Source organism: Ambystoma mexicanum, chromosome 4q (assembly GCF_040938575.1).
Source record: "Ambystoma mexicanum isolate Mex_15411 chromosome 4q, UKY_AmexF1_1, whole genome shotgun sequence".
Taxonomy (NCBI): Eukaryota; Metazoa; Chordata; class Amphibia; order Caudata; family Ambystomatidae; genus Ambystoma; species Ambystoma mexicanum.
In genome coordinates, this window is record NC_090928.1 from 441,960,466 (window position 1) to 441,979,854 (window position 19,389).

The 19,389-nt window shown below is 46.2% G+C and overlaps 1 protein-coding gene across 1 annotated transcript in view; it reads left to right on the forward strand.

Annotated features, from left to right (window-relative positions):
• USP34 (ubiquitin specific peptidase 34) overlaps positions 1-19,389 on the forward strand; it is a 3,618,222-nt gene that overhangs the window by 2,726,793 nt on the left and 872,040 nt on the right. Inside the window, exon 58 of the mRNA XM_069608012.1 lies at positions 19,119-19,204. Coding sequence (XP_069464113.1) covers positions 19,119-19,204 — 86 coding nt within the window. The remainder of the gene's footprint in view (positions 1-19,118; positions 19,205-19,389) is intronic.

Genomic DNA, 19,389 nt, shown 5'->3' on the forward strand with positions numbered 1-19,389 from the left:
GAGAAGCGCCCGGACTGTTGTCCGCCACTGTCGACAACCGCCGTCGCCGACTGGAGCTGCCGTGCTCCTGTTTTGCCTAAGAAATTCATTGATCCAAGGACGCGCTCGTTCGCATCGTCGCCGCTCTATCCTGCTGGAGAAGGCCTGACCGTCGATGCGCCGAGGAGCATCCACCGGTGGGTTTCTCGCCACCCAAAGACCACAGAGATGCCGACGACTCGACGCCCTTGCTGGGCCACAGTTCTTCCAACACTTTGCGGTCCAGAACTATCGACACTGAGGTTCCGCGCACGCCTCTTCCTGGCAGGATGTTTACGCTTACCCATCAACGAGCACCGCTAGGAACGACGCGGCCACTTCACCGTCGTAGCTCGACGACCGGTGACTCCTGCCTGAAAGGGAGGACACTCGAGAAGGGCCGTCGATTTCCCGACAAGGAACGCTACAACGCCAAGGTACTTTGGGGTTGCAGAACTATTGGAAAGTCTAGTGGGAACAATATATGGACTGGGCTTGTATCTTTCTTCTACAGGTTGCCCAGGGGATCTCCACACTGAACTGTGTTTAACGGTAGTGACCAGTATTCTGCCAATTGCTCAACCATTTTGATTTCCTTCCTCTCTCTACTGCTGATTTCCTCTTTATTTTGATCTGTGTGTCATTCTGACCGTATGCACTTTAATGAGATCTGATAACGTTAGTGGTACCACTTTAGAATTGTATATATTTACCCTTGTTGATTTCTGAGTACAAAGTGAGTTATCGTGATAGTGTACGTGGCCTTGAATATTAATTATATAAAGACTGTGTTTTAACCGATCCAGTGTGTGGACATTCCTTTGTGGGTGCTAGGGGACTACACTGTACTTAAGAACCAGCTCGCATCACCTCCTGAGAAGCTAGGCATTGATTGCTCGACCACAACTGCCAATAATAGAGAATCTTGGCAGGGGTCCTCTGTGCCTCTCCTCTACCATATACAGAGCGGCAGTACAGACCCCCGCCCCCACCCTCCGGTCTTTACATCGCCCACCTGGTGTCTTCCTGGTTGCCATTCTTTTTCCCTGCTTATGGAGCCCTCCAGCCTCTTTTCCTTTGCAGATGGGGAGCAGGTGCAGGTGTATCTAGGTCACCTGGGCTAAGACCTGCCCATCTGGTGCCTTCCAGGTTACTGTTCGTTTTCCCTACTTAAGGAGCTCTCCAGATTCTTTTCCTTTGCAGATGTGGAGTAGGTGTGGGTGGATCTAAGCCACGCCCACCTTCTTAGCTCTGCCTCTTCCTTACTGCTCTTAGCTCTTAGATCAAGGGCGCCTCTCGCCCGGGCTTCCGAATCGAAGAACGGACAAAGAAAATGGTAATTCCTGTTTGGACCTGTTCGGACCAGGAGGATCCAGGACCTGAAACCCCTGCTCAGAAATCAGGTAAGCATGCACCAACATGTGTTTACTCCCTCTAACCCCTCTTTTTGACAGCTTACTCTCTGTTCTCTCCTCCTCTCCTTTTTGCTATCTCCTCTCTCCTCCCCTTACTTTCTTCTATGCACTTACTCTATCAGAATTGTCCCTGGACCTAGTATGATAGCAACCTCGTCTGTCTCCACCCTACTCCCCCCCTCTTACCCTCCCCCAGCACTATTTGAAGTGTCGTCAGGCCTAGTTCGATAGTCGCTTGTTTTGTGCCTCCCCTCCCTTTCTGCACCCCTTTCCCTCACCTTTTGGTTTGTCCGGTTCTACCATAAATGTCATCAGGCCTAGTACGGTAGTCGCCTGTTTCCATTTCCTTGCCTCTCTTCCCCTCCCTTCCTTATCTATGTCTTTGCTCTTGCACTATCTGAAATGTCGTCAGGATGAGTACGATAGTTAATTTCACATCCTTACTGTTCATGGCCTGTAAGAATGTCATTGTATTTTCCCTTGTTCCCTCCCTTGCCTTAAAGCGCTTTGAAACAGATTGTGTATAGGCGCTATACAAATAAACTATCATATCCTATCATGCACTGCCCCACCCAATAAGCGCATCATGATCAGTGGCAATACAGTCAAACAATCCAGTCAAAACAAAATACACAGTAATATGGGAAGAATACAATTCAGTAGTCATGCACATCATGAACTTCATACAAGCCCACACCATGAGCACACTTTGACAAACAATTATGCTTTCGAAATATAACACCTAAAATAACATGTGTATGTTCAGCACAATAGCTGCACTATAAGAAAAAGAGGAAATCATGGGCAATGGGGATTTTTAAAAAAAAATTTGTGGTTAATATCTATAAAGGTGAAGTCTACAAATGTTGGGAAGGCAACATTAAGGTAGAAGCGCTCAGTACAAATGGAGTTTTTTTTTTCCTAATGCGAAGTAGTGATGTAATGTGATTAACGGTTTCATTTGTAGTGTGATGGGCTTTCCTTGCATGAGGGGAATGCTTTGTACTGTGTTCTTGTACCTTAAGATTCCCGTTCCTAACATTTGTAGACTTATTTTTTATAGGTATTTGGTACGATGGATTTCTAAAATATGGCCTATTGGACAGATGTTATGAGGGTGCCCTAGTTATAGTGAAATGGGGAACTCTGAGAGGTTAGCCAAACCCAATCAAAATAAGCTTGGATAGAAGTCAGGGATTAGTCTCAGGAGAAAGTGAGTGGGGCCAGGGGTCCACAATGAGTACACACAGTGAAGCACACAATAATTCAATTTAGACAGGTAAGTACAAAAATATTCTATTTATTATAGGCCTCAAAACCACATGCTAGAAAATTGAAGCATGCAGGTAGTGATATCACACAATGCTCAATTATCAAACATATATAGTCACCTTATGGTTTTAGGAATACATATAATAAAAAAGAAGGTAAGTAGTAATGCACTAGAATAAAACCAGTTCACAAGAATTATGCCCTAACTTTGTAAGCCCAATCCCTATGATGTGTATGGTGCCTTGTGCGCAAAAGTCACAAAGCTGCTTCTTAGGAGAGGGGACAGATGTAGGAAGAGTTCTTATGATGGTGAAACTGTTAGTCACTGGGTGAGCCAGGGACACTTCTGAATGCTCAGGACGGCAAGATCCTCGAGAATGCTTCAAGACTGGTTGGTCCCACCAGTCCAAGTGTTGAAGCACCGCTCAGAGCCTTCGCAGATCAGGTAGTCAAGCAGAGCTTCACTGGTCCAAAACCAGGAAGGTATCCCAGGCCTCTTCGGGAGTCATCCAAAGATCTTCAGTCGGCTGCTCTTCTTCACGGGATAGTTGGCACCAGCGCTGATCTGAATGGCTGCAGGAGTCCTCTTCTTATCCTAAATCCTGGCTGGAAGCAAGTCTAAGCCTACCAGTGGTACATATCTGCACCATTCAGCCAGCCAGCAGTGGTCCAATTAGGGACTACTGTGGGTTTCACTCATGCCCCACACCTAGACTTTCAGGAGCCATGTGGAGTGGGACCAGGCAGTACCATCCACATCCTGGGTCCACACTCACCAGGCCAGAAGTAGCCCTCAAAAGCAGCAGCTTTCCCAGGTGAATGCATGACCTTCTAAGGGATTTCCTGACCTGGCAAGGCAGGAAGAAAGCCAAACCAAAATATGGCCAAAGGACAAGCGGAAAATCTTGTGGCATGTCTATTTTAGTGTGCTAGACATGTTTAGTAGCCATACGTGGTAAACACGAATAGTTCACACATGGTAAAAATGTGTCTGCTGCCACCAGCTTATCTTTAGGCACATATAAAAGTAAATAAAACCCCAAGTGTAAAAGACTAGTGTGATAAAAAAGTATCCCCACTGCACTGCATTGTAAGATGCTGTGTGCACTGTTAAAAAGTTACCCAAACAGGTGAAAAGACAAAAGAGAAACAAGTACTGATAGTCTGAAAGACTTATCAGTTTACCCCATAACACAATTAGCAAAAGGCCAGGGGAGGGATGCTCAAGGCTTCACTAACCTGTACAAATGTCAGGACAGGTTCAAAAACAAAAGCAAGAGGTTCGGGATCCATAGACAACTTTCTAAAGAGAAATCTTTCCTAACAGTATTAACATTAACTTTTTTTAAACCTGCTCTTCCCCACTGATATAGAAATAGAATAGACATTTTGGATCTCTTCCTTTCTCGCACAAATTCCTCCTCATAGATATTCATTTTCAGTGCCAGCTGCTCTCTGAAACTTTTTAAGCCAGCAAGTGTGCAGCACGGCTCTGCATTGCACCATTGTGCGTCCAGAAGCCGGACGTATCGTTGGGGCCAGTGTACATGGAGTCACTGTGCCCCATTACCTCTGTTTTCTTTTCCACCATACACTCATTGCATCATTGCATTTTGGGAATGCCACTATTTTCTGTCATACCTAACCCTGTGAAGGCCTCCAGAATTCAGGCACTGCTAGGATTGCAAAAGACAGGTTTCTCTCTCAGTCCCAAACAGGATTCATCTGAATTTCCTTGGTGAGGGCCCAATGCACAAGATTGTAGGCCATGCCAATCTATGCCTCTGAATTCCCTTAGAAAACATGCCACTAAATTGTTCACCTACCTCGTCTAGAGTGGCAAGAGGACCCCTGCCAAGTCCCCTCTTGTAGAACAGAGGAAGGCAGGGATGGAAGAATGGATGGAGGAAAGTTTGCCTGACCGAAAAGACAAGCAGTGGCAGCAGCACAAGAAGAGAACCAGCTCCCTAAGCAGTGTTTCCAAGTATCCCTCTTCTTTTTCCTCTAAGAAGTCGAATCCCCACTGCAGTGATTCTTTGGAGGAATTGACCCAGACACCCTGGTTACTGTTCACTATGCATTCCTCTACCATAGAGGCGTGGGAGAGGTTTCAGCAGAAAATGCTTTACATTTTTGGTAAGGCCTCAGTGTCGGTGGTGACCACGGGACCCAGGCTCCCTTCTGGACCGTGACCCCATGTCAACCATCTCTGCCCCTCTTCTGGCGCACATGGCTCAATCTTAATGCCTTGTGACTCCACCTTCAGGCGTGCAGCCCTCTGCATCGCTTCCCCTGCTATCAGCAACAATGGTGTCCTTCCGCGTAGCCCAAACCGGCACCTTACAAATGTACACCCCACCCTGATGGGCAAATTCCTCTCAAAGCTGTCTGACATTTTTGATGAAGAAGAGGGTCCCATCCCTTTTGGCCTGGAATCCCATTATTCCGGAGGAGTTCTGTGGAGAGGACCGGATGGAGTTGCTCACAGACCTGCAGGGTCCAGGGCTTTGCTCCACCCATTCATCACCAGAGAGTTTAATGATACAGGCCGCAACAACAGGCCTCAAAACCATCTCCTTTGCCTCATTGCTTCCAGACTGGAAGAGCAAGAGACTGTACATTTGGGGATGCAAGGTGTTTGGATCAGGAAGGCTCACTTTGAAGGCCATTAACGTGTCTTGCGCCCTGGCAAAGTAGTCATTTGGGCTTTGGAGTGTCCTCTGTGGTGCAGCAGAGAACTTGACTTTGGAGGAGCTCAAGACAGGCTTATAATGCCTTGGTGAAGTGTGGGCCTAGCCAGATATTGCAGGCAGCCCTCATCACTGCCGATTTGTGTGGCTTCAGCACTGGGCACTTGATCGGTTCTCAGGATATACACATGGACGAAGACCTTGGGGTTTGCCGCTGATATTTTGGAAAAACCTCTGGCCATACTTTTTGATAGGAACAACCTATTTGTGGCAAGAGGGGTCACGTCCCGCCAAAGGTTTCAGGCCTTGAAGACCCCAGGCAAATCTTTTGGCCAGGTACTGCAGCAGCTTTCCATTCCTTTTCCTTTTTCACCCACCGTGGTAGGGTGCAGGTGCCCTCTGGCAAATAGCAGTGCTGCTCAGGGCTCAGGTACCCTGTGGCAAATAGCATTGCTGCCCCCACCCCAACCAGGTTAGAGGCCTCTGGGGCGAAACATCTGCCAAGGGGCCTTCGTCCATTACTCCCAGGTGAGTGGGACGATAGCCGTATTCATGGAAAAGTGCACTACCTTTGACACTTGGGCCTTACAGATCGTAACTCAGGGTTACTGTCCCCCGTTTGTTCATCACCTACCTGATCACCCTTTGCTGCCTCTGACCTCTCCCACTCTGGAGGAGGTCAGTCAGTTTCTGTTGAAAGGTGCCATTGAAATGATACCCTGCTTTGAGCGAGACATGGGCTGGTACTCCATTTATTTTCTGGTTCTGAAGAAAAACTGGGGCCTGCATCCCTTCTTAGATCAGAGGCATTTAAATTTGTACCTGCACAAGGACAAGTTCAAAACTGTCACCTTGGCCCAGATCCTTCAGACCCTTGAACTCCAGGACTGGCTGATCTCTCTAGATGTAGATACTTCCTTCGATGTGCAATCCATCACAAGTACAGGAGCAATCAAAGATTTGTAGTCTGGACCTCGCACTACCAGTTCAGCCTTTCTTCTGTCCCCAGGGTCTTTAGCAAAGTTTCAGTAGTGGAGACTTTCTTGAGGAGGGAAAGTATCCATCTCTGCTCCTACCTGGACGATTGGCTCGTCCCAGCCCATACCAGGACCTGGTGTTGCGCATCTGTTCGGCACATGCAGGCTGTTGCATCGCTTGGACTTTTTCCTGAACTTGACAGGGCTTTCCCTCCTGAGGATCGGGCTGTGAATACCCTTCAGGTGGTTTATTCTGAATGGATTGTGTCCTCCAACATATTCCTCATCTATGACATGTAATGTCCACAGCTGTGCTGCTTTGGAATTTTTTTCAGCAGAGGGCACCCTTGCGTCATTGGCGTTAGGTCGATGTCCCTCAAAGGCCTCCGTCGAGGGACAAAAGCTACTGCACTTAGCCTTGCAGGACGTAAGCTGTAATGGCACGGGAAATTCTTGAGGGGTAGGTTGGGAGGGTGATGCGGAATACATTTGAGGAACATCCAGTCGAAAAACGTTACCAGTTAGGTAAGTAACTTGATCTTCAAATGGATTGTGTCCTCCAACGTATTCCTCATCTTTGACATACTCCCAAAGCAGTAAACATGAGTGGAGGAGGGAAGATAATTTAAATAATAAATGGCAGAGTACATCACTGCCTTACCAAAGACAACATACTGAGCATGTGACGTATCCAGGGAGTAATGTTTAACAAACGTGTGTATAGAAGACCACGTTGCAGCGTCTCAGATATCTTTAACCGGCACCCCCTCTGGAGTGCTGTCAAAGTAGCAATGCCCCTCGTGGAATGAGCCCGCAAACCCTCAGGAGGGTCCTTACCAGCCAACCGGTAGCATTCCAAAATAGTGAAGATAATCCACCAGGCAAGTTCTGCTTAGAAACAGCCTGGCCCACATGGTGTCCAGCATACCCCACAAAGAGCTGGTCGTCCACTCTGAGCTTGGCCATTCTGGAGAGATAAAAGCTCAAGCAAGACTCTCCTAGGATCCAACCTATGGAGCCGTTCCTCTTCCTTACTAGGATGTGGGGGAGGATAGAAAGCGGGGAGTACCACCTTCTGACTCAAATTACATTCTGACACAACCTTAGACAAAAAGGACAGACAAACTCTCCGTACGACACTGTCCTTGTGGAACAAAGTAAAGGGAGGCATAAACGAGGAATATGTTGGAGGAACATCCAGTCGAAAGAACGTTAACAGTTTGGTAAGTAACTTTTTCTTCTTTCTGTTCCAGAGGCTGATTCTGTATCGACTGTGCCTGATGTCCTTTCAAGTGGTGGGCCCTGCAAGAACACTTGCTGAGAGAGGCAGCGTTTCAGCAACTTGGGGCACCAACTAACTGTGGTCATGGACTCTTCATTAAAGGGATAGGCCACTCAGCTGCTAGATCCAATGGTGTATGTGCTTTGTTTATTCGATTTTTTATTTACAGTATTTATAAAATGCCCAAACTCTTAGGTATCACAGCATTGTTACAAACATTTCATCAGTCAAAGGAGGGGATACGTACATGGGATATATAATTCAAGTCATATCTGGGGAGTCAATCGTATATGCTCCCATTGGAAGTTCATGAGCACATCAATTTGCTGAAGCTGTGGGCTACCAGTCTGGCCCATGTTGTCTTCCTCCAATATGTGTAAGGCAGAAGTGTGTTGGTCCTGATGGACAACACAGTCCCATGCATTACTTCGACAAACTGGGTGTTATGGGGTCATTGACTCTGTGTAGAGAAGCAATTCAACAGTGGTCCTGGGCTCTGGAGACCGACATTTCTGTGATAGTGGACAATCTTGCCGAAACAGACAATGTAAAGTGGATGCTTTGAGCAGAAGGACTTGGACCTCCAACAAGTAGGCGCTCTGCCTGAAAGTTCTAGAGGAAATCTTTGCCTTTTGAGGGCACTCTACTGGATCTCTTCCCTTCCAGTGTGAACAGGTAGTGCAAGTTGTTCTGCTCCAGGGAATTTCCTTGACAGGGACCACTGGTTGTCGAACGGAACTTCAATTTCCCCTATGCATTCCCTCTGATTCCTTACAATCTGCTAGTTCTCAGGTGAGTTCACATTGATTATGATCACTCTGGATAAAAGCCGGAGGGCATAGAATGCAGAGCATCTGGACATATTAATCTGCTCTCTCTGGTGACTTCTGGCGAAGATGGATCTGCTCTCACTCGGGGAAGGAGCCTCCAATGCATGAACTTTCATCCTTCATTCACGCTGAGGTATATGGAGTGGCACTTGTCGAGTGACATCCTAGAGGGGCCCCTTTCCACTTTGAGTGCTATGAACAAGTCTATCTACGCCAATAGATGGCACAGGTTTTTGGCTTTATGTCAGGAAAGTGGTCTTAACCCTTTCACCCATCTATCTTCCTTTGTCCTGTATTTCCTGCTTTCTTTGTCAGAGACAGCCTTCAGTTCGGCACCATAAAGGGGTACCTGACTGCCATTTCTCCTCTTCAAGAAGAGCCCTGAAAAGGGCTCTTACTAAAGTTCTTTCATGAGTTGTGTAATCTCTTTCCTCCACACCAGTTTGATGTTCCTGCATTGGATTTCAATTTCATTTTGACTTTTCTGTTTGTTTGAGTCACTGCATTCAAGTTCTTTAAGGCTTCTGTTAGGTTGAAGGATACCCGAGACTGAAGGTTTACTTTAATTTTATTTATTGCGAGAGCCCCCAGGTGGTGCGCTCTGTGCGAAGCTTCAACTCAACAGACTCTGGCGTCGTTCTCGAACCACGAGGTTCGAGAACGACGTTGGGGCACTTGTTACAACATCTCTCCTCCAAGGAATGAACAAGTATAAAAATGGAAAGAGACAATGGGATTGGAAACGAGGCGGGGATATAAAACTAAAAGGATACAGTTAGTAATAAACATGGTCACTCTTGAAATTGAGAACTCTCCTGTTCCTCAGTGGCAGCCTTCTGACAGGGTCATCAACACTTCTCTCTATCACAGTATCCGTGGACAGTGCTTGAACATCAATCTGCCCTTAATATTTAAAAGCATGTGACAAATCGGATGTGGGTTGTTTGACCGAAAACATTTGACCTACTGCCGATTTGGCAGAGTTTTTTTAGTCCCATTTTTTTTTTTTACCTACTAAGGGGGGCGACCCCCTGCATCCCACGCACTGAATTCCCCCCACCTCAACGTATTCCCTTTCCCCACCCACATCTATTTTATACCATTTGACCTAACGAATTCGACCCCAAAAATGTGGTCAAATTGGCATTAGGTCAAATTGGACAATACCGACTAATCATTTGTCCAACCGGAATGTTTCTCACTCTGTGTGCGATGGGTTTGGCACCTCTCTTCAGAACAATCTTATGTTTGAAACCTTTGAGCATCCTGATGTTTTCATTGAATACTAGAGAAAACATCTTCACTAGCCCTTCATTGGTATTATAATCTTTGTTGGACACACACAATATCGGAATCGCCTCTGCTGGGTGCGTCTTTATCCGGAGGGCTTGTTAGGCAGAAACCTGTGCAGTTCCCTTTGGGAACACTGCAAAAGATTTAGGACTACAGGTGTTAGCAGTAAACCCACTTGGTAGCAGTCTGTACCACCCAGATTACCTGGTAGTTGTGGCTGAGCAGTCAGACTTCCCTCAAGAAGAGTTAGGCAGTATGCAAAGTATACACAATAGGCACTCAGATACTATAATACAAGCAAACACTGACCAGATCTTTGGTATCAAAGTATATAAATATTTAACAACACACTGTTTGAAATACTCCAGCACTCTTATTGTAAAACACTCTAAACACAGTTACTATTATAATATATACAACCCTTATTCCATATCAGATAAGTCTTAGTTAACACCACTTATTTCCAGACAGAGGTGAGCGCTTAACTATAGATGGCACTCAAATAAGTTTATGAAAAAGGGAGGGAAAAAGACAGAATATGGAAAGGTACACCACTCTAAGATTTAGGAACACTATTAGCAAGGCAGAAGAGCAAGAGTCACTTGTGAGCCAAAGTCTATAGGCTGGGCCCACTCTTAGAGAGAGCAGAGCACAAATGCGCCCAAGATCACACAGTTACACTAGGCTTAGAAAGTCTTGCAGAGAGTTCGAAAAGTGTTTAGAGAGGCTCAGAAAAGTTTAGCCAGAGTGTCCCAGGCTAACCCAGGTTCGAATGCCGGGGTCTAAATCTACCCCGTACAGTTGTTGGCAAGGGAAGCCAGGCGGGACACGGTACCTTAAGTGGGAAGGATCCTCCAGTGGTGGCAGTTGTTCCTGGCAGCGGGTGCAAGTCTCGTCGTCGTCCACGGGAAGGGAAGATCTCGACTTGGAGGAAAGATGAAGGTCGTTGCACTGCCAGGGAAGAAACCAGCCGCGGAGTTTTCCAGTTAAATGTATTACCCTTTATTTTGCGGTCGTGGTAAAACGTGGTATTCCGGTTGCCGGGGTGCTTGGCACAGGCAAGGCGGCCACGGGATGCGTCGTGAAGGCGAAAAGACGGTGAAACTGGTTATCCCCTCCAGTCAAAGGAAGAAGACTCTCCGGCGGGAGATCTCCTCTGTCGTTGGGAAAAGTGGTGAGACGGTCCAGCAGGGCTCCACCGGTGGTGTCGTCGTGGCAGGTCGGCTCAGCTTCTCCCTCGTCGGATTCTTAGGTCCTGTGGCGACGTCTGAAGTTCCAGTCCCCAAAGCCCTGCTTTTATGCAGAAAACCCCATTCACTCAGCCTAGCTGTCACTTAAACATGCTAAGTGGTGAGCCGGCCGGCTTACCACCTGGGCCAATCAGGACGGAGTGCGACTTGAGTTGCCAAGGCAACTCAGTCGAGGGTGCCTAAATCCCCCTCCACCCCTCCTAAGTATCCCAGACAGAATGGCACCACTTTGGAGGGCTTCTGTGGAGAAACCCGCCAAAAAAGTGGAACAAAGGGCTTGGGTTGGAGTCACAGAAGAGAACACAAACGCCATTTTAGAACCGAGTTTTGGCAAAAAATACCAAACGGAGAATTAATAATAATTAAATAAACCGGCGGTATGTTCGAGGCTATCGTAATTAAATAAATAAAGATAGTAGCCTCAAACAATGGGAAAATCCCATAGAGAAATATTTGCGGTTGAATATAAAAAGTAGTATCCACTGCCACCAGCCAAAACTCGATCAGGGGGGACGGAGACGTGCCCCCTCGACTAACAGACCCCGGCGCAATCGAATTGCCCCAGCCAGTACGTCCACAATATGATGGTTTGTACTGGTTCTGTTCAGAATTCAAGACTATTAAAGTCAATGGTGACTTTACATGCCTTGGGTGACAGTAGTCAGTCCCAGGGTATGGAGTCTATACCGGGGGGGTCACTATGACACCCCTGTGTAACTGCACTGAGGGTGCTGTGTAACACACATCACAAAAACACATGAAGCCCTATGGAGTAAAAGACCCCATAGCCCATTAAACACATATAGAGTCAAAGAAACACACTCAAATCATGCCCAAGAGTGAGGGTAAAAGAGTCTCACTCTTGGCAGGAGAATAAAATAAACCCCAAAAATCCAGCAAAGCTGGTGGGGGACTCACTACGTTAGGAAATTCAGCCTAAACAGAGAATTATCCCTAACAGGGCTGCCTGCTCCTCCCACCCTACCACTGATGATCCATTTTGCGCCACGTATAATTTACAGTAAGTCTCTCTTCCCTTGGGGGGGGGGGCATGGCTACATGGCCACAGAATAGGACGTGGTTCCAGTGAGCAGTTTACATTACGTGTAAACTGTACTTAATCGGAGCTATTTCCACTGCCTGACTCTACTAATCCCCCGCCGGACCTGATGGGCTTTACCTGGTCACCGTCAGAAATAAAATACTTAGGGATAACTGTAATACGGCAGAAGGTTTCCCTGTATGCGTGGAACCTGGGCGACTATCTACCTCAGCTACACACTAAACTCTGCACCGGGCAAAATTCCCAATTACCATTGCAGACCGAGTCGCAATCCTAAAAATGCTAGTTCTCCCTAAACTTCTATATTACTGCATTAATGTTTCTCTGTGGCCTGGGACTGTGTTTTCCGAAACGCTGGAAAAAGCAATAAACGGCTTTATGTGGCATACAGGGGCAGTATGCCTTAAATGGGACGAACTATGATAGTGGGGGCCTCTCAGCCCCTAACTTTGATTGATACTGGGTGGCAGCACAAGCGCACTACGCAGCCTGCTGGTATGATGTTGATGTGCAACACCCCCACTTAAAGCTAGAAAGGCTTAATGATGGTTCGCGCGACGTGCGTTCACTTGTACTCCCATCATGCACCGAGTTACCAACAGACACAGACCCAGTGACTGTAACGGCCCTAGTGTGGGATAAAATTTGGAAGATATTGAAAAACTTTATAACACACAAAACAAGGACAGGTAAGGCTTCATTCTGTATCCAACTATTAACGTGTTACCCAACACTCGCCCTGGCTCGAAGAACACCCTTTCCCTTCATGATGTTACTTGCTCTAGATAACGCTGTGGCAACGCCTATCTAATAAGGATAGGAAGAGTGAAACTAGCCCTAATACTAAAATGAAATTATGATGGCGTATAGCACTTAGCTATACAACTATTTCTAAAAAAAAAATGTTATTAAAAGAACAGTTTGGGATAATTCTTCCAATACTGTGTCCATCGGATGATCAGGCAGTTCGTGTGGGACTGGGTTTCTCAAGAGCAATTTATTCACCCTCCGCGAGCTGTGCGTTATCCATTCGTGGATATATTAATATAAAACCTTAATAGAGAGGATACGGCTAGTCCGTCATACCCCTCTATTTTAATGTCGGACTTGAGGATAATGCTTATCTATATTATAACTGATGTTCATTATAATAGACCGCAGTGATCACATTTATATGTTCTCAAGAACTGAAATTGTAGAGAAATACAATAAATGCTGTTAAGGCTTAGTCTCCTAATTGTTAGGAGACAATCTATTTGCTCAATGGTTTCTCTGTGTCTCTTAGTTCAGAGGCATCTAGAAAAGTCTGGTTGACCGGTTTCAACGACATCTTTTTCATATGCCATCTTCTTCAGGGCCGATTTCTTAAAGTTGCAGAAGTCCGACAGATCGCCCGTCCAATTCGGCACGTGGTCCAGCGTACTGTCACATATATTCTGTTACAACGATGACAGTGTTGTTACGTTGAGTAGAGTATTTCCTTTCTAGGTGCTGGTAATAGTTTAAACTGCAAGCCAAGTCTTTACTCTTCTGAAACGTGAGGATACTATTTCTCCTCCGTATGGGAAAAAGTATGCAGCGAGGCTCTGTGTGGAATTTCGCGCCGCTTCTTTTCCAAGAAAGGTTATTGAAAAACCCCAGACCATATCATAAAAATTTGCCGCTATGGAATTTTATCCCATCACTCCCCAATATAAGCAAGTCTGACACAAAACAGTGGGCCAGCGACGGGTACGAGGCGATTGGAGATGTTTACAATATGGAATCCTTTGTAGGATACAGAGACTTGACTAAACCCCACTGTAGGCAATTAGTGTAATGTTTACATTACGGCGGGCTCCGCCGCGCAATTAAACGCACCTGGGACACATTCCCGATACAGCCACCTGACAAACCACTTCTCAACGCCATAATGAGTGGCACTCGGGAGGATGGTGGCTAGACTGTAAGGAGCACTGCAAGGTCGGGGCTATAAGCCCTTGAAAGAGCTCTGACAATCCTGGGTCAGACACCTCGGGGAGTGCATTACTGCTGAGGGATGGGAATCTGTGCCTACAAAGCTGTGAAGTATCTTTCAACACGAAATTCCGGTTGATACAGTTCAAAATATTGCACCGCTTCCATTATATCCCTACCCGGCTCCACCGCATGTCACATGCTCACCCATCCACATGCCCTAGATGCTCTGCAAGTCAAGCAAACTATATGCATATGCTGTGGAGTTGCCCGATGCTATAGGAGTTTTGGTTTGGAGTTTGCAGGACTATGTCAACTATATTGAACACGGAATTCTACCCTACCCCTTCAATCTGCTGGTTTTATCAATTCGTGGTGGACTCCGTAAGCTTGCAGATGTATGTATGTTGCTAGCTGTCAGATGTATCCTGCTGTTATGGTTTCGCCCAACTGTTTCCCAGTGGCTCAAAACAGTTGCTTGCACATCACACATGGAGGAGTTCCGGTCCGCCTTGCATCCTATGACCTCTCGCCCCAAAGACACATAGTCCCCATAATGCAATATCTTGTCTCCACCCAATTCGTCTGCTGAAATGTGAGGTAACAGCGGTTCCGCAGTAAATAGTTGCACCCAGCGCTCCTCCCGCTTATGCATTGTGAAACAGTGGGCCCCCCCTTAGGTACAATGTTAACTGTAATATCATGGTATTAATGTATAAATCCCTGTCTGTTGCTGATCACACTACTCTTGTTGTAATGTTGAACACACTCTCTTAAGTAAAGTTTTTTTTAAAAAAAGTCTATTTCTTGTACATCAACAATTTGGCACCCATCACATGAACCTGCAACATTATCCCTGGAAGCGTTTACAAGTGCTTCCTCGGTTCGACTCGGAAGAGCCGTGACTTGACTGTATAACAGAGGACATAGAAATTGCTCAGCGGCACATACAATAATGTCTATAGGGACTTGGGGAGCTAGTGAGATCTGCTCTCAACCATGACTAGGGCCCCATTCAGAATAGTCAATTAGACTGTGACGGCCATTCAAGTAACGTCCTGTGTGTTATCACTGGCCTTCTACATTTGCCGGTGACTGCAACTCTGGGTCACCGGTTCTGTTGTTACTCTTGCCTTCTTCACCAGTCACCAAACGGGAATAAAGGGATGATTGAGAGGGAGCGCGAGATGGGCTCAACCGATGATTCTTCTGGGCGTGATAGAAATGCTTAATGTCACAGACTACCGGCTTCAAACTTTTCAAGTTAACTGCTCTACAGACAGTCTTGGAAGCAGCTGATTCAGGTGCTTGGATATCAACGTCAGATGGGATCGGGACAAATACAGAAGTAGTCCCCTCTGGCATATTCGTTGTTAGGAAATATAACGCAATAGAAGCTACAATCAAGATCTAAGAGCAAAGCAGTGGGAGTGCTCACTTCTGAAACCGCTGAACAGCGCTCAGACGAAGCACTCCCACGAATGCACGCGAGATGCGAGTGCGCTCCAGATTAAATGGGCACGCCGAGAAGGAGGGGCATGGCTTGAGCACTCTAAGAATAAAGAGTGATAAAGGAGAAGTATTAGTAATTACAAAAGTCCTCAAGTTGATAAACAACTAACACGTGTCCATGGAAATATTTCTTCGTACCGCAGGCTCTGCCGTGTAAACACTCGAGATCAGCAGTTCCAAAAATCAAAGGCTCTCGTCACTGGAACAGCACTGAAATGAAGCACTACCACAAATGTGCGCGCGCGAGATGCGCACGTGCTCCAGAATAAATGGGCACGCCACAAAGGAGGGGCGTGGCTTGAACACTCTAAGAATAAAGAGTGGTAAAGGAGAAGTATTAGTAATTGCGAAAGCCCTCGAGTTGATAAACAACTAACACGTGTCCATGGAAATATTTCTTCGTACCGCAGACTGCGCTGTGTAAACACTCGATCAGCAGTTCCAAACACCAAAGGCTCTCGTCACCAAACAGCACTCAAACAAAGCACTCCCACTCCTCATCTCTATCAAAATATCCAACTCCCTATCTTTTTTTCCTCCACCTTATCCTTCCCAGGGAGAGAAGTGGTTCCATTGGCTGGACCCAACGCAGGCCCCCAGCTACTACGTTTCTCTGTCGAGGGATGGAAGACAGAGGACCAACTTATTGTGGCTAATGCTTGTGCCCGTGCTGGCAAGGCTCTGACCAGACTATGTCAAGGTGGATCATCATCTACATTTCAGAATGCTATGCCTGAAGGATGTGCCTGAATGTCTGAGCTTTTTTCGACCAGAGGACTGGCCGCCTACTTTGCTCTGCAGAGACGCACCCAAGTTCTGGACAGTTGCCAGGCTGCAACGTGGACCTTTCTGCACACATTCACCAGCCATTTGTACTTGGTTTCACAATCCGAGCAGGATACTAGTTTTAGTAGGGCAGTCCTCCAGGGCTTTTTGGTATAGGTGGGGCCCTTGCTCTCCTGGGTTCCACGCTGCACCCCCTGCTGGCGGAAATGTTTCCAAAGAGCAGCTGCGCTTGGAGATAGGTATCCTAGACTAGGAATCCATGGGAGAGGAACTTTAATCAGAAATAACATTATCAAGCAGTACGTAATTTCTTTCTTCTGATTGTGCAATGCTCACCCGGTAGTGTGTGTCGAAGAGTTCAATGGGAGACACAGTATATCACTGGCCCTACATTCTGCAGGTCACTAGAGAAAGGTGTGGTTGTTGGACACCCTTCTAGATTTTCTGTAAAGGCTTTAAATAAGTTTACATGCCATTATTGGGGCGGCATCTCTTTGGGACCAAAGTAGATGATTGCCTGGAGAGGTTTAAGACAATAAGCAACATAGTCCAGCTTCTTAGAAGTCTCATCCATTTACCTTGTTCTACTGCTCAATCTTTCTCCCCTTATGCTAGACTACAACTGCTGCTCCAACGGCAGCATTGTGTCTGTGCTAGCAGGGCCCTCCATTTATGGATGTACCTGTATGTGTTTTTGTGCTCTCCACCCACACTACCCTCCAAATCCTCTTTAATGTTCCTTAACTATGGCAGACATGATCCAGTGATTTGCCGGTAAATTGGAGAAGAGTACCTCACACCAGTGAGTTCCTAAGATACATTCACTCGTGTTTGCCTCCCACTTCCAGAATTTCCCCACGTGAAGCCACTGTCTGCCTCTGATTTGCTAATGACTACATTTTGGAACAGGTGATTGAGGACATTTTCTGTAGGGGGTACCTATAAACCAGTTCATTCACAGGAGCTAAGAAACTGCTGGCATTGAAGATACTTCCTTATCCCCAAGAAATGGGTTGGTGTGACATAGCCTAGACTGTTAGCTTGTGAACAAGTTCTTGAAAAAAAAAGGTTAAAGCTGGTAACCAGAGCTCCTATCCTCCATGTACTTTCAGAAGCAGACTGCTTGTTATCCCTGGACCTCAAGAATGCTTATTTCCTCAGTGTTATCCATGTGACCCGTAGTTTGTACCTGCGGTTTGTCCTTGAGGATCAAACTATCAATTGACTTCTCTGGCTTTCTGTCTGTCATCAGCCCGCAGGACATCATTAAGGTCCTGCCTGGGTGGCAGATCACCTGAGGAGGAAAATTGGTTTTCTTCATCTGGCTGCCTGCTGATCAAGGCCACATAGATGGATCTGATTGCACAACATTTCAGGAAACTGCACTTGCTTCTCTATGCTTTGATGTTCTCGCTGAACTATCCATTTCCATTAAAGAGGGACCAATGCTTGGGAGAGGTCCTGTACTCGCTGTCTGAGAAGGTCTTCCCCTCAGAGAGTACGAGACCCCTTCCAGCCCATGCCACTGTTTTAGGTAGGCTATCCGATAGCTTGCTGCATTTTTCCAGTAGCAGAAGTTAGGCTGTGAATGTTGTCCCTGCAATTTCCTGTGTAACTGAATCGATCCCAACTGTAGAGAGAGCTGGACAATCGGATTATGGTTTCTGCTAGGAAACATCAAGAACTTCTCTGGTAAGCTTCTCCATGCAATCTTTTCTTAAGAGAAGGTTTTGTCTGCCATGGCCTGAAATGACAAACCTCTCACTTTTCATTTAGGGAGACCATCTGCATGTCCTTTTTACTCCCTGGCTACCGTGGCAAGCATGAGAGAGGACTTTGCATCGGTACCTTGGAGCTAGGAGCCATCAAGCTCAGAGTGGTGGCTTTCCTCACTGGCATGGGATGGAAGTTCCTGAAGATGCTATGGATAATACCACCACAATATTATCAGTTCAATAAGTGATGCACGGTCTCTTCCCTTGTGCAGAGATGCATGCCAATCTGGTTATGGATCCTGCAAGAACAGGTCTCCTTTTCAGTGACCCAACTTGTGGGAAGAGAGAATATCCTGCCAGAGTTTTTGAACAGACAGGAAGCCTCCTTCCATGAGTGGCAGTTCAATTGAGAGGAGACTGAGACAATGTTTTCCACATAATGTTTTCAACAAACCATTCTGCCTCCATTAAGAACTGCAAATGTCCCCTGTTCAAGTGTGTTTCCCATTATATGGCTTCTGCTGGATGCCAAGGCTGTGGACTGGCACTTCAACCTTTATGTATTTTTCCCCATCATTTTCTGTGATTCCTCTTGTAGTGAGACAGTTGAGACAGTAAAGGACGACCACAGCCCTTTTAACACCAGAAGGATATGGTACTCAAATTCTTGACATGTCAGTTTGTCCACAACGGATGCATCCTTGAAGGGAATATAACTTCATGCAGGTGGGGTGGGAGAAGGTGGTGGGTGTCACGGGTCATGGCTGGCTGGTTCCCCACCCAAAACCTACCACTAGATGAGCTAAGGAAAGCTTACAGATTGCATGTAACAGAAGTACTATTGCTGTCATACTGCGCATCACTTGCTGTCACCATGTTTTTATTATGTTTTGAAAGTCTGTATTGTTTCTAATTATTTAAAATAAAGATCTTGTTGAAATCCTTGCCATTTCACTTATTCATGATGAGTCATCAAGTATCCATCAGATAACCAGCAATAATCCTGATACTATTTATATTTTATAACTGACATTTGTTGTACATGTACTACTTTTGCAGATGTTCCAGCGCCTATGCATTCATGTGATTCAGCGACTTAGGCCTGTGCATGCGCATCTTTACCTTCAGCCAGGAATGGAAGATGGGTAATATGTCTCTATGTATAATAAGTTGCATTACATATTGAGGTTTGGGCCACATCTAAACTAGAGCAAAGTACCCATCAGAAATGTTGTTGTAACTTACTTTACCTCCCAAGTTCCCATTCCTGCTTGTAATGTCTGCTGGTATCAGTGACTTTTTTGGTCTATCTGATAAAGGATCCTTTCAA